The 25,395-nt window shown below is 42.4% G+C and overlaps 1 protein-coding gene across 1 annotated transcript in view; it reads right to left on the reverse strand.

Moving 5' to 3' along the window:
- The window catches only part of B3GAT2 (beta-1,3-glucuronyltransferase 2), a 50,454-nt gene extending 25,978 nt beyond the window's left edge, over positions 1-24,476 (reverse strand). The window contains exon 1 of the mRNA XM_023544477.2: positions 23,868-24,476. Coding sequence (XP_023400245.1) covers positions 23,868-24,476 — 609 coding nt within the window. The remainder of the gene's footprint in view (positions 1-23,867) is intronic.
- Between the last annotated feature and the right edge of the window lie 919 nt (positions 24,477-25,395).

A 25,395-nucleotide genomic window follows, 5' to 3' on the forward strand; every position in this document is an offset into this window, starting at 1 on the left:
GTCACAAGCTGGAGTATGTGATCACATGTGGCCCTACAGGAAAGTCTGATTTGTTGTGCATAGAGTTTTTGTGTTTTAAATTGAGGCATGTTAAAATCCAAAGATTTCACATACAAATCAAGATTTTTGTCCTCCCTGAAACTATGGCAAACTGGGTCAGCATTCCATTATGGCTACAGTGGCAAAGAGAGGCTATGCCCCTTTCAGCAGCTCCCACCCTCCTCTGATGGCCACAGTCCTCCCATTTCCCCATTCCCCATCACAACTTCAATATTGAGTCTGCACCTCAATCACCATTCATTACTAGAGCTGGTGCTGTCAGGGGAGATATTCCTCTCCCCAAAGTGGAAAACTCAAAGAGAGACTAAACGGGCCATGCATTTCAAGAAAACTGGAAGGGAACAACGTTACATGCATGGAGAGAAATGTTCCTAGAAAGTACGTGTATAAAAACTATAACACACCATTAGAAATAAACTATTAATAAGAACCAGAAGATATATATGGGAAAGGGACATGATTTTTAACATCTTAAATGACAATAAACCATGTTGACATTCCAGCCCTTTAGGTTTTAATACAAATAATGTAATGCTGCTTACATGTTTATGTTACCTGCCTGATAGCATGTGAATTTGTGAATCCCAGTACAGACTGTCAGGGTGTGTGTGGCGGGGGGAGCGGGGGGTGGTTGGCTTAGGCTCTGCTTATCATAAAGTTACAGTAAACAAGACAGTGTGGTATTAGCGTTAAAGACGGACAAGTAGATAAACAGATAAGATTAGGGAGTCCAGAAACAGTCCCTCTCACATATGGCCGATTGATTTTTGACTAAGTTGTTGTTGTTGTATGGTGCCATCGAGTCAATTCCAACTCAGAGACAAGGCAGTTCAATGGGGGAAAGGATAATAAAGGATAATCTTTTCAAAAACAAAGTGGTGGAACACATAGACATTCATGTTAAAACAACACTACCACCTCAACCCCTATATCTCACGCTATTAAAAAAATTAACTCAAAATGGAATCATTGATCTAAATACAAACGCTAAATTTACAAAATTTGTAGGAGAAACCTTTGAGACTTTAGGGTAGGTAAAAATTCCTTAAATAAGACATTAGAAAATAAACACTAAAAAAAAAAATTATAAATTGGCCTTCATCAAAATAAAGTTCTTACTCCGTTAAGAAAATTTAAAAGCAAGCTACAGACTGACAGAAAATATGTTAATACATATATCTGATGAAAGACTTTTATCCAGAATATATTGAATCCTTAAACAGCTCAAGAAAAAGATAACCCAAACTCAAAAATGGGCACTTCATCAAAGAAGATATATGGGCACATGAAAAGATGGTCTACATCATATACAAATGGAAATTAAAATCACAATGAGATACCAGAACACACCAATTAGAATGGCTAAAATTCAAAGACTGACAATACCAAGTGTTGATGAGGACGTAGTGCAATTGGATCTCTTATACATTCCTAGTAGGAGTGTAAAATGATACAACCACTTTGGAAAACAACTTGACAGTTTCTTATAAAGTTAAAAATATATTCTTATGACCCAGAAATGCCCTCCTAGGTATTTACCCAAGAGAAATAAAAGCACATACCCATATAAAAACTTGTATCTGAATGTTCACACTAACTTTATTCATAAAGCTATAAACTCAAAATGGCCCAAATGTATATCAACTTGTAAATGAATAAAACTGTCACACAGCCATGCAATATATTACTACTAAGCAACAAAAAGTAATGAACAACACTGATCAATCCCAAAATGTTATGATGAACAAAAGGAGCCAAAGGACTACTGTATGACAGTATGCATTGTATGATTCTACTTACATGAAATTTTAGAATAAGCAGATTAATCTATTATGATAGAAAGTAGATCAGTGGTTCCCTGGGGCCATAAATCGGGAAGATTGACTGCAGAAAGGGGCATGACAGTGACAGTTACAAGAGTATAAGCATTTGTCGAAATGCAGCAATCTCTGCACTTATAATGGGTACATTTTATTGTAGGTAAATTGTACCTCAATAAGTTCGATTTTAAGCTAAAAAAATAATTTATAAGTTTCAATATGAATTTATGGTTGAAAGAGCTTAGAAAAAATAATACTCAAGTAGAAACAAATACATTTAGCTCCCAAATCTTGGTTTGTAAATACCATTCTCCACAAATGGAACCAGGGATCCTTGGAGAAATGGCTGGTTCTAGGTCTGGCACTGGGAAAATACAAGATGAGCCTTGAATGTCTTGTGCCAAAAAGCAAGGAAGTTCTCAAAGACAAACAAGGACACATTCAGTGAAGACAGAAGCTGGTGTAAAGGGTCGCTGGCCAATCTGTGAACAACTCGAGCATCAAAAAGAGTAGCAATGCCATCAGATAAGCAGTAACTTTGGTGAAGACAGTACAGAATATTGGGGAAGTCAGCACAACTTGACCAAGGCAAGGTCATGGAAGCTTCATAGACACATCCAAATTCCCTGAGGAACCTAATTACTGGCCTGAAGGCTAGGGACCATGGTCTCGGGGGACATCTACCTCAACTGGTAGAACATAATTTATAAAGAAAATGTTCTACATTCTACTTTGGTAAGTAGCGTCTGGGGTCTTAAAAGCTTGTGAGCAGCCATCTAAGATACTCCACTGGTCCCACCCTGTCTGGAACAAGAGAGAATGAAGAAAACTAAAGACACAAGGCAAAGATTATTCCAAAGGACTAACAGACCACAATTACCACAGCCTCCACCAGACTGAGTCCAGCACAACTAAATGGTGCCCAGCTACCACCACTGACTACTCTGACAGGGATCACAACAGAGGGTCCTGGACAGAACTGGAGAAAAATGTAGAACAAAATTCTAACTCACAGAAGAAGACCAGACTTACTGGTCTAACAGAAACTGGAGAAATCCTGAGAGTATGGCACCCAGAGGCCCTTTTAACTCAGTAGTAAGTCACTCCTGATGTTCACCCTTCAGCCAAAAATTAGACAGGTCCATAAAACAAAACGAGACTAAATGGGCACAACAGCACAGGGGCAAGGATAAGAAGGCAGGAGGGAACAGGAAAGCTGGTAACAGGGAACCCAAGGTTGAAAAGGGGAGAGTGTTGACATGCCGTGAGGTTGACAAACAATGTCACAAAACAATATTGTATTAATTGTATAAGGAGAAATTAATTTGTTCTGTAAACCTTCATCTAAAGTACAACTCAAAAAAAAAAAAGAATGGCAGTGACAGATTAAAACATACTGGGGAAACAAAGGATCCACAAGTCCACAGTTATATGAAGAGCATGGTGGTGGAAAGGAATCTGTTCCCTAAGAAAAATGCCAGCTAACAAGTACAGAAGGAATGATAGAACACAAAAAATCACCATTTTATAGTCCCCAATGTAACAGCTAGTTCAGGCAAGAATCATCACTGGATGCCGGCACTCCTGGGTAAAGCTGCAGTAAAATGATATATGCACATCGTCTCAAAGTATCACCCCATAGGTTATCGATAAATTCAAAAGCAAAATGTGCCTTCATAGTGGGGAGATTTGGGGGTAACCACCGGCACTGGGTTGGGTTACCTTAACCAAATGGGCAAGCTTGGTGTTATCAGACCTGATAACATGTGCCTCCTCACTGGTTGCAGTAGGAAGATAATATCACCAATGTGATGTCCTTGCCAAAAGGGCTTGGCCTGTATATAATTATGAGGAAACAAATGGCCAAGGGGGGGACCAAACAGCCAAATGCAGTATTTTTTGTGTGAACCTACCATGGTCAAACCTACCAACTATTCAAATTTCTATTTTTCTTAAGGCTTCTTGGAAAGTAGCTGCCATTGTACTGAAGAATCCAAGCCTTGGAGTATAATACTATCGTGACAATATACAAGGACAAGAGAACAGGGTTGTTACTTTAACGGTCCCCTCACCCTACACAAGCCTATCCACTCCCCTGCTATCAAAGTTAAATACACTCCTTCTAGAAAAGCCAAATAGCCTTCGTGTATTCCACTATCCCTTGTATAAGTCTGTACACTTAGTATAATCTGATGTTTACTGAAAATATGAATATAATTAACTGCTAATGACTGTGCTAATTTTGTAGCGGGCCAGTGAGGGAGACCCTAGGACAGATGGATTAGTACAACAGCCACAACGATGGGTTCAAACACGATAGTGATCGTGAAGATGATGCAATGTTTCGTTCTATTGTACGTAAGGTCTCCGTAAGTCAGAATCACCGTGACAGCGGCTGTCTATCTCTATCTATGTTAATCTTTACTTGGATATCAAAAAGGAAAACTATATAAAATCAAATGTATAGTTAGGTTTACAGAAAACTTCTACAAATTAGTAGGTGTAACATATTCCAATCTTCTAAGCTGTCGCTCCCTTTAAAGTCTGACTCTTCTGTTACACATTCCCCAAAACACTCCAAGCGTCCCGAGTTCCTTCATGGCAGAGTGCATATTATCTATCACCTCTGTGGTGGTGAGTCCAGCACTACACTGATGTGTTTGTCCAACTGTATTGTTTACTGGGTATGGGAACCTGGAGCTCTTGCCCGGCATCTGACGGCAGGTCTTATGAGTGCACTAGATTTTTTAACTAATAAAAAAAAAATAGGCAAACTCAAATATAAAGAAGCTAATCCACACCTCAAAAAAGTTACAAATGAACACCACTGACTTGAAAGCATAATAATGCCTTTCCTTCTTTAAAAAAAAAAAAAACCCAACATGGTATCAGAATATGTCTCCTGGAGCTGGGTGTGTAGAGAGAGGGGCTGGGGGCATACACTTGTTTATACAACTCCTTTTCATCACTACTTCAGAGGTGTCAGCAATCACTACAGGGATGGTGGACCTGACCTTGCCCTATTTCCTGAATTTGAGTAAAGACCCCAAAGACCTGTGCTCTAGTTTGCTCTGAACTATGACCACATGATGAGATTCAAATTACTTCTTTTCTGTTGTTTAATTTCCCTATATGAACATCTATCCATTTCCTATTCTTCTCAGGAAGAAAAAGGGAAAACATGCTTTCAAAGCACTCGATATTCTTAAAAGAATGTTGTTTATAATCATACAGCTGAAGTATCTGGTATAATATTCCGCGACATTAAAGGGATCAACACCCTTCACACCAACCCTTCACTCTAATACACACAGAGAACATTCTCTTAAAACAGGTTTTGTGGAAAACACATGGACTCTTTCCTCCAGAAAGCCCCCCTTTTTCCCCCAGGCAATGAGAGGTAAGCTGTCTTTTCAAAGAAATGGAATCTAACAAACTGTTCTTTGCTTTCTACTCTTCATCCCTATCCTCTGATCCATTTAAGAGCTTTCTACCTCTAGGTTTCTTTCCCAGTTTATTTAATTAACATCTAATATTACTCCAAAAAGGATTTAAGGCAATTTACAGAGATACATAGATACATGAAAACTGAACAGACGTGAGTGAAAAAATCAATAGCTTTCCTATACACCAGCAAATATAATGAAAAATAGCATTACAATAGAAAGAGGAAATGTGTAATGCTAGGCATAAACTTACTGAGAAGAGTGCCAGAAGTGTATGAAGAAAATCACAAACCTTACTAAGCGGCGTAAACAATGTGCACAAGTGAGAGACTGAGGCACATGCGGTTGGTTGCCTGCTCAATACCCATTCTTTTCCTTATTGTCTGAGCCCCAGTTTGGTTCAGATAGTGACCAGCCCTCCACATGACTGAGGAGAGAGGGGTTCTCTACCAATGCCAGGGGTAAACCCTGACTTATCAGTGATTGCTTTGGGTGTTGGAAGTTCCGGTCATCAGAGGAAGTGTGCTGGGTAGCTTCTGCAAAAGGTCCCCTTACTTCAAAGAAAGACATTTCAGAGGAGAGACGCTTTATACCTCAGCATCTTGCCATGGCTGGATACAATGGCTGGAACTGCAGCAGTCACCTTTCAGCCTAAGAACAAAGCTGATTTCTGAGGATGGCAGAGTAGAGACAGATGGAAAGACTCTTGGTCCCTGATGACATCACTGAGTCGTTGAATCAGCCAACCTGGAATATGGCTCCTCATTCACCACAGCTTTTCCCTTTACTAGGGTTGAAGGGGAGCCCTGGTGGTGCAGTGGTTAAGAGCTTAGCTGCTAACCAAAAGGACAGCAGTTTGAATCCACCAGTTTCTCCTTGGAAATCCTATGGGGCAGCTCTACTCCATCCTATAGGGTCGCTATGATTCGAAGGCAACAGGTAGGGCTGGAGCAAAACATTGAAGGAATCCCTTTACAGTTAGGATGGGGTCATCTGACTTATTTTTTGGACAGTGGAACATGAGCAAAGTGATATAAGCCACTTCTAAGCCTAGTTCTTATATACAGCCTGTGTAATCCACCAGAGCTCTCTTCTCTTGCTACAGCGACCTTGGATGTAATGTGCTGCAGATGGCATAGTGACAAGATGGAAACCCTGGGATCTCTGAGTCACTAATGGAGGAAGTCTTTCCAGGAGAGTTGCCAACCCCTGTCAGACTTTACAGGACGAACTAATAAACTTTTACTGCTTAAGCCTCTAAAGATGTCAAGGTTTGCCTGTTGCAACAGCCAGTATTAATTATTCTACTAATATAATAAGATAATAAATGTGCTTGTTATTTAAGACAATTCAAACTGGGGTTTTATAACTTGTAGCCAAAGCCTTCCTTTTTGTTATACTTGCCATGTTTCTGGACCAGGAGTCTCAATAATATAAAGAATTTTTCACTTCCAGGCCCAACATGGAGCTCCTGCGCGACAGCTCCTGAGGACAAAGCTACTCTGGGCTGTTACTTTACTGTAGGGTTGTAAACGCTTTAACCAAGGGAAGGGTGTGGTATGATTTTATGAAAATTAAGGACCTAACAAGGATGTGTACTTGAATGAAGAAGAAGGCCAGGGGCACCAAGGATGTCTTCCCTAGAGAGTTGGTCTTAGGAGCTAGAGGTACTGGTCCTGTCTGTGTAGATTCACATTTATGGAGACCTGGTTCAACAGAGGAGCCCTGGTGGCACAGTGGTTAGAATTCAGCTGCTAACCAGAAGGGCAGCAGTTCGAATCTACCAGCTGCTCCTTAGAAACCCTGTGGGGCAGTTCTGCTCTGTCCTATAATCAACTCGAAGACATAGGGCTTAGAGTGCTATGGTATTAAATGCAGAGAAATACCTTATGGCAAATTCTAATTTCCAAAATAAAAAGTACATTCATGGGAATTCCAATTTGAAGAAAAACTGCACAGTTAGAAGCAATGGACTAGAAGTACACAGAGCAACATGAACAGATCTTAAAAACATAGTTCAGCAGGGGAAAAGAAATAAGAAAAAATCTATTCCACAATGTCACTTATGTGCATTTAAAATAATGTATACAAAGCATTACACATTTCCCAAGCACACACACAAATAATCCACAGCACGCCTATTAGAATAGATACCTGAGGCTAAGGAAAAAAGGAAATGAACAGAACAAGGAGGAAAAACGCAAAGGCCAATGTGAATAGTAGGTTATAACTGGGGAGTATGATTAGCTCTATCTCTGTACATGAAATCCAAAAGAAAGGAAAAAAATTCTCAGGCTCTCTTTGGATTTGTGTGAAAGATATACTCAGAATGTATGACACATGAATAAAAGAGAAATGGGAGGAACCGTCTAAAATTATAAAAAAAAGAATTATAGTAGTAATTAAATACTTCCAGAAAATATAAAAATGATAGAAGTCCTCCAAACATGACAGAACTTTGCCTAGAGCAATAAGCAGACTCTGGGTGTAGACTCAGCAGAGGCTATTTTACAAAGTAATCATGACCAACCTTTCAGTTTCCACAGCAGCCTTTACTTACGCCCAGAGTACAGACACGGTGCTTCTGACTTGAAAGAAAACCTAATTCCAAAAACCAATTCATAAAAGTTATGCAGAAGCTATCTACTCAGTATAAGATTCACAGCAAGTTTTATTTAAATAATGCTTTGTTTACAGATTATTAACTACTTACCTTGGGAAAAGAATATCAGAAAAGCAAAATGGGTAAGAAGCCAGAGCCAATGATATGTTATTTACAAGAGACACACTTTAAATATAAGAGCAGAGATAGGATGAAGATAAAAGGATGGGAAAAGATACACCATGCAAACATTAAGTATTAGAAAACTACTGTGGCTGTATTAATAGCAGACAAAGTAGCCTTCAAAACCAAGAGATTATCAGAGATAAAGAGGGATATTTGAAAACGATAAGAGGGTATATTTTCAAGAAAATATAAGAAATGTAAATGTTTATGTACCAGATAGCATAACTTCAAAATACATAAAGCAAAAAAAAAGGGTTCTAAAAAGAAAAAGAAAAATCTACAGTCACAGTCAGAAATAGTTAACACAGTTCTCTTAGTACTGGGTAGCAGAAGCAGACTAAACATCAGAAGAAATATAGAAGATTTGAACAACCCCTATCCTAACTGACATTTACAGAGCACTAGATTCCACAACTACAGAATAAACATTCTTTTTAGGTGCACACGGAACATTTACCAAAATCGATCATATGCTGGGACATAAAGCAAATCTTAATAAATTTTGACTGAGTGAAACTAAACTTCTGACCACAACAGAATTAAACTAGAATTCTGAACCAAAGATGAAAGAAAATCCCGAAATATCTGGAATTTAAGCAACACACTTTTAATTAACCTATGAATTATTTAGTAAAATTGTAAAAAAAAGATATAAAAATAAATCAATGGAAATGAGAAAATACTTTAAAGTGAACAATACGAAAATACATCATCTTAAATTTTGTTTTAAAATAAAAATTTGTGGGATGGAGCTGAAATAGTCTTATAGGGAATTGTACAGCTTTCAGCATATATTGAGGGAGCCCTGGTGGTGCAGTGGTTAAGCACTCGGCTGCTAACCAAAAGATCGGTGGTTCGAACCTCCAAGCCACCACTCAGGAGAAAGACGTGGCAGTCTGCTTCATTTACAATAAAGATTTACAGCTTTGGAAACGCTATGGGGCAGTTCTACTGTCCTACAAACTCAATATGAGTTAGAATCAATTCAATGGCAAGTAGTTTTTGGAAGCATATATTAGAAAAGAAGAAAAGCAGAAAATCAGCAACCTAAGTTTTTTCTCAAGAAGCTAAAAAAAAAGAAGAGCAAATTAAATCAGAAAGAATAAAAGAAGGAAATAAAAAAACAATAATTAAGAGACAGACAAGAGAGAAAAATCAAGGTGAAAACTTGAATCTGTAAACCTGACTCCCTGTATTCAAATCTCAGCTCCACCGTTAATTAGCTGCGTGGCTTCAGGCCAGTAAAGCTCTCACACCTGTTTATACTACATTGTGATTACATAATAATAATGCTGACACAAAAATGGGTATAATATTATAGTACTATTTCACAAAGGATCTCTGTGGCACAGTGGTTAAGTGCTTGGCTGCTAAAACCCATCAGGAGAAAGATGTGGCAGTCTGTTTCCATAAAGATTACAGCCTTGGAAACCCTATGGGGCAGTTCTACTCTGTCATATAGGGTCACTATGAGTCAGACTTGATGGCAACAAGTTTGGTTTCTTTTAATTTTCACCATTTCATAGGGTTGCTCCAAAGATTAGATGAGTTAAAATATGTGAAGTGCTTAGAAAGGTTCTGGTACATAAGTAAGTTCCATGTAAGTGCCTGCTGTCATCACTGTCATCATCATCATCATGACCACTGCCATGGATTGAATTGTGTCCCCCAAAATACCTGTCAACTTGGCTAGGCCATAACTCCCTGTACTGTGTGATTGTCCACCAGTTTGTCATCTGATGTGATTTTCCTACATGCTGTAAATCCTACCTCTATGATGTTAATGAGGTGGGATTAGCAGCAGTTACATTAATGAGGCAGGACTGGATCTACAAGATTCCCCAAAAAAACCCACCAAACCCACTGCCATTGAGTCGATTCCAACTCATAGCAACCCTATTCCAAAAACCAAAAACCAAACCCAGTGCCTTCAAGTCGATTCCGACTCACAGCGACCCTATAGGACAGAGTAGAACTGCCCCATAGAGTTTCCAAGGAGCGCCTGGTGGATTTGAACTGCTGATTCTTGGGTTAGCAGCCGTGGCAATTAACCACTATGCCACCAGGGTTTAGCAACCCTATGGTTGTCTTAAATCAATCTCTTTTGAGATATAAAAGAGAGAAGTGAGCAGAGAGACACGGCGATCTCACACCACCAAGAAAGCAGCACATACCCTTTGAACTGGGAGCTCCTGTAATGAGAAGCTCCTAGTCCAGGTGAAGATTGATGACAAGGATCTTCCTCCAGAGCCGACAGAGACAGAAAGCCTTCCCCTGGAGCTGACACCCTGAATTTAGACTTCTAGCCTACTAGACTGTGAGATAATAAACTTCTGTTTGTAGACGCCATCCACTTGTGGCATTTCTGTTACAGCAGCCCTAAGACAACCATTATCATCCATGTTATGCTGGGCAAAGACTCTCCAACCTTGGCTTGGACACTGGGACCTGACATTAAGGAAAGGGTGGAAACCTTCAACTCGACGGCAACGGGTTTGGGTTTTTTTTTTAAATCTTTCTAGGATAAATTCTACAGACCTAGGTCTGGGATAGAGGTGCCGGCCAATGAAGTTTTAGGATTTAGAAGTTTAGTCTCTGATGTATATTTGGGGTCAGGCCTGGAGCTGAACATGCACAAGAGTCAAGTTATTTAAAATCACGCTTAGACATCTCACCAAACAAAACTGTTCTATGGAACGCAATTCAGAGAATCTCAAATTATTTTACTTGTGATTGTATTTGTGAGATGTATAATACCGTGTGTGCAGAATTTTAAATGTATATAAATGGTATTGCGGAACAAATTTTTTTTCTTGTACGCTACACTATGTTTTCTTGTACACTACACTATTTATGTTGGTGTATGTATTAAGTTTTCTCAGTCATAGATTTTTTTAGTCCTATTAGTAGTATGGAGTGAGTCCCTCGGTTGTGTAAATGGTTAACACACTCAGCTGAGGTTCAAGTCCACCCAAGGATGCCTCGGAAGAAAGGCCTGGTGATCTAATTCCAATATATTGGCCATTGAAAACCATGGAGCACAATTCTACTCTGACACAAATGTGGTTTTATGAGTTGGAGTTGACTCAGCAGCAACTGGTTATTAGTAGTATAATATTTTTCAGATACGGGACACAGAGCAAAACCAACTCATCAAAACCTAACAGGAATGTGACGGCCGAGGGGGAGAGAAGCTGGCTGAATGGACACGGAAACACACGGTGGAGAGGAGTGTGCTGTCTCACTGGGGGAGAGCAACTAGGAGTATACAGCAAGGTGTATACAAGGTTTTGTATGAGAGACTGACTTGATTTGTAAACTTTCACTTAAAGCACAATAACAACAACAAAGAACCTAACAGGAACACTAATTTTTGTTTCTCCCTGCTGCCCTTCACATTTAGGGAAAAGAGACAAAACAAGAAAACAAATTGAGAATAGGAATTTACTTTTAAATGTCATTGGACTTACAAGAGTCAATTAAGCGAACACCTAAATTTTAATCTACAGGACAACCAGCTGATTTTCAGAGGTGTACCCCCCGAGTTGCTGTAAAAACCCAAATCACTGATCACAGAAACCACAAGCACAGTATCACCTTAAATTTTTTGTTGTTGTTGTTGTTTTAATCTTAAAACAAAGGAGGAAACCAAGACCAGAAAAGGCAAAAACCATAAGACCTGTCTTTTCAGTATGCACAGCAGGAAACAAAGGTAATAGGCAAATAGTTAATATAACCACAAAAGAAAAACAAAAGTACTTAACAATTAGGGATGAGCCCTAAACACCAATTCTGATGACTGTCTACAAAGCAAGGCCATGGCTCCCTCATAGAAAAGACTTCCCAGTGATGTTTCCAGCCCTTTCGCCAGTATGAACAGATGTAGCTGAGGAACTTTACAAAGTTATAAAAATATGCTCAAACTGTCATTTGACCTTTTTAAAATGATACTGGCATTTTAATCTTGCAATGCCAAGTTTACTTAGATAATAAACAACATGTCCACATATGGGCCACACTTAAATTCTCCTTCCCACTGGCCAACAGAACATCGTCTAGGGGCCACAAGGCTGCCAGGATTGCAGTGGTTGTGGTCGCTAGCTGCTTTTGTGTCACCTGGCCTTCTGAAGCCTCTCCACAGCTCCTCCTGGTAAACCCACTACTGACTTCTGAGAGAAGTAGATGCTTAGACGGGGAGTTGCCCTATTTACCCACTTTATACCTATATCAGGATCCCTGGGAAGCCTCTCCACAGCTCCTCCTGGTAAACCCACTACTGACTTCTGAGAGAAGTAGATGCTTAGATGGGGAGTTGCCCTATTTACCCACTTTATACCTATATCAGGATCCCTGGGTGGTACAAATCTCCCATGCTTCAAAGCTCCTATACTTCTGCACCATAGAGTCCTTGAGTAGTACAAATGGTTAATGCATTTGGCTGCTAGCCAAAAGGTTGCAGGTTCAAGCCCACCCAGAAGCACCTTGGAAGAAAGTCCTGGAGATCTACCTCTGAAAAATCAGCCATCGAAAACCCTATGGAGTACAGTTGTACTATGACAGATATGGGGTGACCACAAGTCAGAGCTGACTCCATGCCAACTGTTATTTATTTTTAAACATGTACCCCTATGCCTTTGTATAATACCCTGTGAGAAAGCTGAGTATCAGGGCTTTTCCTCATTTGTAAAGACATGAAAATTAAGCAGCAGCATACATCTAAAAGCAATCCTGGTGATGCAGTAGTTAAAACACTCGGCTCCTAACCAAAAGGTTGACAGTTCAAGCCCACCAGCTGCTCCGTGGGAGAAAGAAGTGGCAGTCTGCTTCCATAAAGATTTACAGCCTCGGAAACCCTATGGGGCAGTTCTACTCTGTCCTATAGGGTCACTATAGTCAGAGTCGACTCAACGGCAACGGGTTTGGGTTTGGGTTTTATACATCTAACTGCCTAGGGTGAGGCTGGTACACAGAAATCAATAAATATTAGTCAGTTCCCCTGAAGTCACAGGGGTGGAGGCCTTTGGCTTAGCTAGGCCTGAAGCCCTTATCTTCCAGTTCCCAATTCAGTGCTCTTTCTACTAAAACAGCAATTTTCAGACTGTGGTGCACAGTTGGTCCCTGCATGTACACAAAGACCGTCCATGGAATATATGGGCACAGATAGCTTTAAGGGAATAAATTCCCAGATCCCCAGCCTTCCTAAATCTGACCTGCCTGGATAGAGGGGCAGGTTCTGCCTTCCCTCTGCCTCTTATAATTGCCCTCCTCCCACTTCATGGAAGATGGGCCAACCTTTCCCCCATCCTGAATCTTAGTACATGCTCAGCCCCACCGTAATAAAACCTCTGGGGCACCAAACAAAAGTAATCAGAAATATTGGTGTCTTTATTAAGTCAATGTCTTCAATGAATGGGCAATAAATCCTTTTGTGAGACAGGAGGTTTCTAATTATTTGCTATCAGCAAAATTGAAGGGGACCTAATGTCATCAATAAATCATTAAAATAATTTTTGGCAGGAGATCCCCATGTTGTTTTGAGCTCGTAGCTTGGGAATTCAAAAAAACTGCAGAACATTGCTAAACGAAAATGGTTTCCATCCTTATCTACTTCTTTATATAGGAAAGGTTTCTCAGCAGTTTACATGGATTAAGACCAAAAATATAAACATAATTCATACTAAGAGCCCTATCTCTTTTTAGCAATAAATAATATTCATTCGTAAGTACAAAATACATGATCAACGAAAAAGCTCCATCCATGTAACTAAGAAATCAATTTCCAATAAATGTAGATTTTATTCTTAATAGTTAATTATCTAATTCTATAACATATCTGCTGTTTTGATTACTTGTTTACTGTCAACTGTAACATTAAATCAATCCCCAAAGAATTTTTTAATACTTAAAGGTTTACAGCCATAAGAATTAAATTTTTTTTTTAATTTTATCTATGTGCATATTTTTTTATTGCAGATAACTATGATAAGAGGATCAATAGGTGACCCTGAATCTCAAAATATTACATTAGGATAACATTCTGAAAAGTTCAAAGGGAATAATATAAAATTTCCACTTTTTCTTTCAAATTAAGGAAAGTGTGTTTATTAAATAAATGATGGTGAGTATCAAACTGCTATAGTAGTTACAGAATCCCCTGGATATACTTGTTTCCTATACAAATGTCAATATTTATAACACTAGAAATTATATGCTTTGCATTTAAAATTATGAAAAAAAATTAGATGTCAATCTGAAAAATATCCTAGAAGGTACGTAATTATTTTTTAAAAAATCCTTTTAGGAATTACGTAAATAGCAAATGTTGGGGACCACTCCACCAAGCCCCACCAGACCAAGAAAGATTCTCTCCAGAGTATTCATACTCAAACGCACGCACACACACACCCCCGCTCCAACTGTTGGATCTTCCCCATTCTGGCAGGAAAAAAAGCCTTTAGAATGTTTTTATTAAAAAAAATTTACATAATGTTTGGAATAAGAAAAGCAAGCTTCCCAACGAACTCCAGTCAGCTGAAGGTCAGCCCTATTTGGTGCTTACTGTTGGAAACCCTGGTGGCATAGCTGTTAAGAGCTACACCAAAAGGCCGGCAGTTCGAATCCACCAGGCATTCCATGGAAACCCTATGGGGCAGTTCTACTCTGTCCTTTAGGGTCACTTTAAGTCGGAATCGACTGGATGGCAACAGGTAAGGGTGGGTGTGGTTGTGTATCCCAGGTAAGGCTGGGAGGGGGCTGGATACAAGGCAAGGTTGGGGAACAGGCTCCTCTCAGCTTCCTCCAATAGGGGCTGGAAAAAGAAACACCCATAACCTTCCCATTGCAAAAAAAATGACCTTAAAAATCAAACTATTCCTTTTTATCATGCACTTAAAGATCAAGTTCAATTAATTTCTATTACACTGCCCTCTCCCTTGTAGCATACTATCTTTTTGATTCATTCGTTCATGCCAGAAATAACAAAACGAACCTCTTACTATGCACTAAGTCCACCTAAGTGCCAGAGCTACCCAGACCCAAAAACCCAGTACCGTCGAGTCAATTCTGACTCATAGCGACCCTGTAGGCCAGAGCTACAACAACTAAAAATCACACGCAGGCCGTGCCTTCAGGAAGTTTAGCATCCTGTTCTGAGCTTCATGCAAGCCAACTTTCTAGCTTTCACACACTCATTAATCAGCCTCAGACCTCTTAAGCCCACAGGAGAACATCCTTCTACTTCCTCTCAACCTAAAACATCCTTTAGATGCTCTTTTACTCTCTCATGTCTCACTTCCTCCTGGGGCTCTTTCTAGACAAGCCCTACTTAACTCTCCTCTCACTCATCACTTTAGTAACACCCAATGGTATAATTGCAATACCCAATTTACGTAGTTTCACCTGAGTAAAGACTAATTTGTCAAAGTCAGGCACTCCTCCCAAGAAACACAACCTAGATATCAGTTCCAGAGTACTTAAAAGCATACAGGCAACCAAGACAGTGCAGCTATCTGGTTTACCTCTCAATAAGGGTAGTCACTCACAGGGGAAAATAACTAACATTCATGGCTTGCTTATAGTTCAATACTTACGGCCATTACAAAAGGCAAGCAACCCTTGCCGGTGTCATGCACCCACTAAGTGGTGAAGCTGGATTTGAACATGGGGCTGTTTACCTCTTAAGTTCCTGTCCAAGCATCCCATCAGCCTCCAGGCTTTCACAACTGGGAAGAGGCCTAACACTCAACTGGCTCACAACTGCCTCCTCTATTTTATGGGCATTAATAGTGATGCCTTTTAGCATGAAAGCTCCTAGAATCAGAGCAGGGGTCACATATATCTTTATGTTACTATTTAAAGTGGATCAATATAATCCCAGATACAGCATGAGTTTCCAAACTATTATCTGACTGATAATCCCGATGCAGGGGTCCCTTCTGGGAACAGTTTCGTTCTGTAATAGATGCCCTCAGCTTCTCAGTATCCTGTACTCCATGCATTCATTGAACAAATATTTAGTGAGTACCTACTGCATGCCAGGCACTGCTCTGGGCACTAGAGATACAGCAGTAAACAAAAGAAAATTCCTGCCCTTGTAGAGTTTATATTCAGACTAAGTCTCACTGTCTTTCAGGTCTCGGCAAATGTCACTTCTTCCACAACTACTCCTATAACTCCATTAGATGCCTCTGCTTTACACTAAAAAAAAAAAAACAACTCTTTGCTTCCCAGTCGATTCTGACTTACAGTGACCCAATAAGACAGAGTAGAACTGTCCCATAGGGTTTCCAAAGCTGTAATCTTTTTGGAAACAGACTGCTGCATTTTTCTCCCCAGAGTTGCTGGTGGGTTTAAACCACTGACCTCTCAGTTAGCAACCCAGCACTTAAACCACTGTACCACCAGGGCTCCTGTTATATGCTCCCAGTCACCCGTACTTCTCTCAAGACACACTGATCGTGGTGTGCGCATCTAGTCCAGACTCTCAATCTGTGAGGGCTGGGATGCTCTCTCTCTGTTCAAAGCTAAAATGTTTTTACTTGTCAAGTCAGCTCTGACGCATGATAACCCTACGTATAACCAAACAAAACGTTGCCTGGTTCTGCACCACCTTCATGATCTTTGATATGTGTGAGTCCATTGTCGTGACTGTTGTTGTCAATCCATCCCATTGAGGATTTCCCTCGTTTTCACTAACCTGTTACTGTACTCTGGTGGCGTAAGGGTTAAGTGCTACGGCTGTTAACCAAAGGGTGGGCAGTTCGAATTTGCCAGGCGCTCCTCGGAAACTCTATGGGGCAGTTCTGCTCTGTCCTACAGGGTTGCTTTAAGTTGGAATCGACTTGACGGCACCGGGTTTTTGTTTTTTTTCCTGGGTTACTGTACCAAACGTGATGTCCTTATGTTATCCAAAAGGTTATCATTGGCTAATTTTTGGAAGCAGATCACCAGGCCTTTCTTCCTAGTCTGCTTCCATAAAGATGTACAGCTTTGGAAACTCTATGGGGCAGTTCTACTCTGTCCTATATGGTCATTGTAGTATCGCTATGAGTGGGAATTGACTCGACAGCAGTGAGTTTGGTTTTGTATTTCCATTTGAGTGTATATGTTAAGGACCCCTGGTGGCACAACGGTTAAGAGATTGTCTGCTCACCAAAAGCCCAGGAGTTCGAATCCACTAGCTGCTTCTTGGAAACCCTATGGGGCAGTTCTACTCTGTCTTGTAAGGTCTCTATGAGTTGGAATCGACTTGGCGGCAATGGGTTTGTTTGTGTGTTTTTTTGGTGTATGTTAAACGAGACGAGCTTCAGGATAGTTAAAAGTATAGGCTTTACAACTACAACAAAAAACAAACGAAACCAGTTGCCTTCAGGTCAGTTCCGACTCATGGTGACTCCATGTGTTGCAGATTAGAACTGCTCTCCATAGGGTTTTCAAGACTGTGACCTTTAGGAAGCGATTGCCTCTGGGTAGGTTACGAATAGTCAACCTTTCATTTAGCAGTTGAGCATGTTAACTCTGCTGTCCAGGGACTCCCACAACCAGGGCACTTGGGTTCAAAATTCCATCTCTGCCACACAGCACCTAAATGACCTTTGGAAGTTACTTCCCAATGCTTCTATTCAACTATAAAACAGGAATTCTGATTATACCAATCTGAAGTAAATGATTATATTAGATTCAGGTGGTACCTGTTCAAATCCCCTGTACTCACTGAAAACCCTATGGAGTTCTACTCTGCACATATGGGGTCTCCATGAGTCGGAACTGACTCAACAGCCAACTAACAACAACTTAGCAAAGGACTGTATTCATACCTAATATCTGCTATAGAATGGAAAAAAAAAAAAAAAAAGACAGGACTAGTACCTACCTCAGGGGTTGTTGTGAGGACTAGTCAATACATGGAAAACCCTAAGGTAGCTACCAGCCCACAGAAAATGCTCAATTGTTGCCAATTATTATTCTGCTTATATTAGTGTTAAAGGGCATCTTTAAAAAAATTATTTAAAATTGTTAACAAACACTACCAGACATGAACAATGGATTATCTTAGTTTTATTTTTATGAATTAGAAATCACAGGAACCATTGGAAATCTATTCTAAATCTACCTACCTACCTGTCTATCTATCTGCATATGGACTAGTATAACAATTTGTGTTTTTTAGATGGAATTTGAGAACCACACAAAACTTAACACTTCATGGTTATATTTCATGCTTCAACAGCAATGCAGATCAAATATACATTAATGTGTTAAACTTAGCAAATATTCTATCAGTGTCCAAAAGGTTTGAATAGACATATCTGGGCATTATCAAATTCTGTACAAAAGAAAAGCACTACCCAAATACCACCTGGAATAGTTAATAAGACCATTGACTACGGTTCTTCCATCTTCCTTTTGAAGCATGCCTTAAAAGCAATTACTATTCCATTACTATTCACACAAAAGAAAACCTACCATCTTGTAATTTAGAGGCAAGTGGAGTGGACAGAAGAAGATGGAGCCCCCCCCATTACAGTTTTTAAGAAGCAGACAAAAGCCTAACTGTTTAAAGGACACAACCTTCATTGCACCAAACAATAATCTGGACATGTCTTCGTGCCTATTCATGAGAAACAATAATCAGTGAAAAGTAGTTTGGGGAAAAAAAGAATGATGGAAAAGATAACAGGAAGAAGCTGAAGGGAAAATGTCTTTTAAACCCAAATTGTTATTTCCGGTCCCTTAAAATTTCAAAATCCAAATAAAAGCTGCAGGTCTCCAAAGAAAACTCGGTCAAATATATGAGGGCCATGCTAGAACCGTTTTGTTAAACATTTGATGTTTTCCTCTCCCAAGAACTGACTATCTCACCGAGAGCCACAAAAACAGATTAGAACCAGTCTTGACCAGTCCCAGCACCCTCTTGGTGACCTATAGAGCACTAAGTGCCTCATGTATATTAACTCCTCTGCCCCTACATAGAGTTTAGCTGCCATTTTTTGAACATTCGACCTATGTAATAGCATGTAGCCCCCACTGCACCTGCATAATATGACCAGAAATGCTGTTAATGTGAGTTACATGATCTTGTTTGTCAGCCCTATAAAAGTAGCTTGTCCACTAGCCCTCGCCAAGCAGTCTTGGAGGCACTAGCCCTGACTGTTTCTTTCCTTGCAAAACAAAATAAAGGTGCCTTTCTGCTCTCCCACCTCAGCCTCTTGTTTATTGGCTGTGATGAGTTCCATCAAGCAAAACCTAGGGTTTCCCACCTGGCAATATATGAACCATAATTCAAATAGTGTACATCCAGGGAGAGTAAAGAAAATCTATAGATTTAATGTTTGTAGCCTAAGCAAACTGGCTGTAGTTTTATATATACATTTTTACAAAATGCTTACATTTTATCACAGCTATGACAAGACTATTAACATGCTCCCAGACCCCCCCCCCCCGCAAACAAAAAATCTGTTACTGTCCAGTTGATTCCGGCTCACAGCAACCCTATAGGACAGAGTATAATTGCCCCATAGGGTTTCTAAGGAGCAGGTGATGGATTTGAACTGCCAGTCCTTTGGTGAGCTGCCAAGCTCTTAACCACTGCATCACCAGGGCTCCGAATAGCTTAACAGCACTCAAAAAAAAAAAACAACTGAAACAAGGGACCTTTTTAGTTCACTGCTTTCCAGAATTATATATTTTGAAGATGCAGTCTCATGAGTCTCTAAAGTATCTCAGAGCCAGTCTGTCTTCCAGTCTTACCTCATTAAATCTAGTTAAGATTTTAAGTTTTTCCCTGCTTGGAAAGTGCTATTTTTTAACCTTTCAATACAATTGATTTCCAAAGGGGAAACCGGCTTCACCTGAATCCAACCAGGCTTTGGAACTGGTTCGGTCCAGTTCGACCCCTGCTGAGAAGCTGCATTTCCACCCCAGATATACTGAATCAGGATCTACAGCTCAATAAGATTTTAATGTATGATAAATTTTGAGACCCACTGTGCTACTGTAGAGCATTTATCATACAAAAGAATCACCTGGGGACCTTGTTAAACTGTAGATTGTGATTCAGTATATCTGGGGTAGAAATGCAAATTTTCAGCAGGGGGTTGAACCTGAATGAACCAGTCTGAAGCCCTGCTTTAAACTCAGGAAAGCTTTGAAGGTTTTCTAGTTAAGAACAGAAATATGATCAATGGTGTTATTGAAAATACGGCTAAATAGAAAGTCACATTTATCTGTAGTTGTGGCTTGTATTAAAGCTGCTTAAATCCTTTGCAAATAAGCTTTTCCAGAGAGCCAGATCAATAGGGTGTGCAGGCAGGCAGGATTACCTGTGATCCATAGTGCAAAAACCCATCAATGCCAGAGGAAGAGCAGCAGTAGCGCTGAAATACTTAAAACCTGAAAAAACTCTCCCACCTCCTTCTTCAAGGGGGACAGTCCCATTTCTGTTGCTAGGACTCACACTGAGCTTCATTTGCAAGTGCATTTGGCTGTTAATGTAGAATTGTTCAATGCAAACATTTCTTTCCCAGCACAGCTCAGGTGAAAGTTCAGGCTGAAAATTAGTTACCTCTAGGGACAAGACAAGAAAGCACCATTCCAGTTCCATGGAGGAATAATTGAACATGGATTGCCTGTTGCGCCTTTAATTTTATTTGGAGGCCTCTCATCCTTGGTCCTTCATTTGCAGCCAATACTTAGTGAGCTAATTTGTACCTGGTTCATTTTCCTCCTTTTATCTACTTTAACATCAACCACGGAAATTAAAAGCACTATGAATAAAAGATGAAGTCTGACTTGCGACATTTCTTTCCTTAAAAATAGGTACTGTGAATTACTTAAAAACTAAATTGTGTGTGTGTACAATATAAAGGGCTGAGATACACGCCATAGCCGTACAGAATCCCTGATTAGCATCCTTCCCTTGCCCCAAGGAGCTGCAGTGTTCAGAAGTTTTATCTGGTCCTACGTTTTCTCCAAGAAAGCAATGCCTCGACTGTAATCCACTTGGAACCATTAATCCCCGAATAAGTGTATAGTAGACCATCCCATTAATAAACTAAGGGTTTAAAGGAAAACAAACTTCAAATTCGGGAAACTGTAGAAGACAAAGGATGCATAAATTCTACTCATCTGACTTTCTGGAGGGTTCAATATTGCTTGCCATGCAAGGAAAAAGGACCTGTTGTATAAAGGAAAACTGAATGTATCAACTAACATACATGGTGAACAGGTGTCTATTCTGCCCAACAACACTGGAGCTGGGGGAGGGGCAGTGGTGGAGAAAAGGACTAGTCCTGAAATTACAGTCTGGGAGTGGCCTCAAGGAGCTATAACCCAGAACCCATAGAATTTAAATTCTAAGTGTGTCATGAATATTACACTTCAAAAGACTTTCTTTTCTGTATTATGTATACTTGGCACATCCCCATAAAAAAAAAGTTGTACGTGCTTTTAAGCTTATTTTGATTATTTCATTACTTCCAATTGAACAAAATTGTAGTGTCTTGAAAGTTTTTCATGTTTTTCCCTTTATAATTTCCTCTTTGCCAATACTATTTTTTCTCCCCACACTGCCTCCTCTTCCTCTTATCATCTCCTGCCCCCACCCCCTCCAACGAACCAAAGAAAAAACCTACAGAGATTCTTCTGCCCCTTAAAATCCACCACCAACAAGCTCTCCTTTCAGCTTAGGAAGCATCAAAGGAAGACTGTGTTCTGAACGGTTTCACTGCCTGTATGTGCCAACCCTTCCACTCATCTAACTTCACACCAATGGGCTATAAGAAATGGAAAACCATTCCCCATTTACAATCCAGTTCCCCAAGAGGCTGAGAATTACGTGCATTACTTTACCTACACAAGATTACACATTTCAAAGAAAAAGAAACTTTCAAGTTATGGAAGGGGGAAAAAAAAGAGACTTTAGGATAAAATGATGGTGCGTTAAAATATAAAGGTCTTTCCTTCAAAATACAAGCCACTTATTTTGGGGGGATGGGGTATCCAAGCAGGAGTTACATGAAAGCCAACTTTAAAAAACTCAGATTGTATCTCTATTCATGGGTATAATAAAGATATCATACAAATGCCAAGTTATTTATTTCTCTGAAGAAACATGGAAAGTCCTGCATAGTAAAACATGGAGAACAATTACTGCTCCTTTATTCATGAAGGCGAAAAGAATAAATAAAAATGAAGGCTGCAGTTGCCCTTAAGGAATAAGTTTCAAAAGCCACAGAGGCAGAAAATTTTAACTGGAAGGGTACAGGGGAGCTAAATCTTGAGGTTAAGAAAGCAAAGCTGAGAGATTAGGGTATAAGTGTGTGGGGGAGGTGGTTAGGGTATAGGATACTACTGGTAAAACCTGTTGCCTTCAAGTCGATTCTGACTCATAGCGACCCTATAAGACAGAGTAGAACTGCCCCCATAGCTTCCAAGAAGCCCCTTTTGGATTCAAACTGTCGACTTTTTGGTTAGTGGCCATAGCACTTAACCACTACGCCAGCAGGGTTTCCCGTAGGGATACTAGACACAGGTTATTTTATGAGTTCACAGTGTCCACCTCATACACAGTATTTCCCAAATGCCCAGTTTACTTGCGGAGAGGGGTGTGTGAATTTTATGGAAGCAAGATGTCAAGGAATTTTGGGTGAAGGAAGGCAGCTGCCTGGCGGGATAGCAAATAATCCAGAAAGGCTCCTTTCAGCTGTAACCGCAAGGGGAGAAAGGAAACCAACAAAACCACGCAACCCAGTCTTAACTGCAGAACACAGACATATACAGCAAAATACCAGCCACAAGAAACAACACCTGTGCTAACCCTGTGCCTGCTGGCTCTGTGCATTTTGAAGGGAACGCATGTGCCATCTCAGCAGTAGGGGATGGGCTGCTCATAGGATCTGACATGGAGGCCAGGGTGCAAGAGACCTGGTGCAAGAGAGCCGGGACACCTTGCCAAAGGGATGCCTTAGAGAAAGGTCGGTAAAGGGGACCGGTAGCCCACCTGATCCCTAGGGCTGTGGAATGACATAACCACGGGGCAGAATCACCTCAGCTCTTTGCCAGAGAAGGTTTTCTTGGAAAAGTGGTAATCTTCAGGGTCAGAAAGGGCCTTATGGGGGTCGGGGGAAGGAATGCAGGGAGGACCCCCACAGGAGTCAGTGTTTTCCTAATAACCATTTTCGTGTCATTGGAGTCAATGAGAGAAATGTGCTTCTAGGCTGATTTTTTTTACCTTCTCCACCTTCCTCTCTATATAGGTGTAAGGCTCAATCACACATGCATTCACTGAAAAGTCCTCGGAGCACATCCAGCCCTTCCACTCCCCTCAATTGTGCTGGGTCCCGCCCTGATCTCCAGGAGGCTGAGACCTCCTGCAGCACGCCTCCCTGTCTGGGCTTCATCCTCAGACCCGCCAGAGCCCAGTTCCTGGAAATCATTCTCGCGCCTCACCTGTGCTATTCCCTCGGCCAATCTCGGGGCCCAGGTGGGCAGCAAAGCCCCAGACCAGACTTTGCCTTTGTCACAGTGGTCCTCTCACTCACCCTCTACCCCCCATGGTCAGCGTAAACTCGCCAGGGCCAGCGGAGGCTGAGGGATGCCCACGAGCAGCGGCTCCACAAGGAATCCCCAATGGGCCACGGAAAACTGAAAATTTAAAAGTGCAGTCGAAGTGCGAGTGGGTGAGAGGCAGCTGCCTGGAGGGTCCCGAAGCCCCGTCCCGCTCCCGCCCCCCGATTGGGGCGGGCCGGCCACTACCTCCTGGAAGAGCTCCAGACTGTAGGTGTTGTCGTCGTCGGCGAAGAAGAGCACGCCGGGCTGCGCGCGCTGGTGCTGGTGCCTCTGGCGCAGCCAGGTAAGGCCAGCGTTACGCTGCTCGGTGGCGCGCGGCAACCCCGGCCGCTTGTAGCGCCGCGGCGTGGGCACGTGTAGGTGCGTGCTCGGCAGCCCGGCCCGCGCCAGGAAGCGGCTCACCAGCTCGCTGCGCGCCGCCGCGTCCTCCACTAGGATCCAGTGCAGCTGCGCCACCTGGCGGAATGTATTGGCCAAGCGGGTCAACTCGGCTTTCTGAACTGGGCGGCTGTAGGTGGGCGTGATGGCATAGATCGTGGGCAGCGGCGGTTCAGGCTGCGGCGGCGGGTGCGGCCCAGACTCGTTGCTCTTCTGGGAGCTGCGCCCCGGGCCGCTTTCGGGGCCGCCCTTGCGGAGCGGGAGCCGAGCTCCTCCGCGGCCCGCCATATAGGGAGAGAAGTAGGGGCGCGGGGTGAGCGGGGGCGCGGGCTTGCGCGTGTCCACGTCGAGCATGATGATGACGATAAGGATCCAGGGCAGGAGGATGAAGAAGCGGCTGAAAAGCACGGACTTCATGGCGCACCCTCCCCCGGCCTCTCGAACGCCCGGGCCGCCCCTCCGGCCCCTGAGGGGGGCTAGCCGGGGTACCCCAGAGCGCAGCTTGGACGGCTGCGGCGCCCGCACTTAGGAAGCCGCGGCTGCTGTGCTCTCCATGGGGCCGGGGGCGCTGCAGAGGCTGGGAACCGCCAGGCTCAGCGTCCGAGAGTGGGGATCCGAGCAGGTGCCGGGGAAGCTAGGGCTACAGGGGGTGCGGGCGGGCAGGAGCTGCGCCCTACTCCGGGTAAGCCCGCGGGAAGCGGCACGCGGTCTAGCGGCGCGCTCCTGGCCCCGGAGTTGTGCCAAGCGCCGGGAAGGCGATGGTTCCCAGCGCGCTTTTTCGGAAGAAAGGGAGCCGGCGCCCCCAGCGCTTCACCGCTCCTATCCCGCGGCGCTGCGGGTAAAGGCGCTCCAGCGACGGGCCCCCGGTGCCTTCTTTGGGGCACCTTCGAGGGCAGGCTTCAGGCGCGGTAGGCGCTGAGGGCTTTCCTTCCTCACATCCCGGCCAGCGACGACCGGGAGGTGCCCCCAGCGAACACGGGCAACGCCGGGGATGTTGTGCCTTCAGCTCTGTTCGCGCGCCGCCTCGGAACCCTGCGCTTCTGTCCCTCGATCTTCTCTCTTCTCAGAACCTTCCCATTTCCGGCAGCAGGATCCCAAAGCAAGGAAAGAAAGAAAAGGCGAGGGGGCGGGGGCGCTGCAGACTCCAGCGTCCTCTCAGTCCCCCTGTGGGAAGACAGCAGCGCTGCTACTGGCTGTGAGGGGCTGCGAGGGGGAGGCGGAGAAGGGGCTCGGGCTCTCCTCCGAGTCTGGCGCTGACGGCCCCGCGAGCTAGCTCGGGGAGGTGGCCGCTGTACCGGGGGAGGAGAATCCCCAGGGGGCCGCACGGCCTCCCGGA

This window comes from Loxodonta africana, chromosome 1 (assembly GCF_030014295.1).
Source record: "Loxodonta africana isolate mLoxAfr1 chromosome 1, mLoxAfr1.hap2, whole genome shotgun sequence".
NCBI lineage: Eukaryota > Metazoa > Chordata > Mammalia > Proboscidea > Elephantidae > Loxodonta > Loxodonta africana.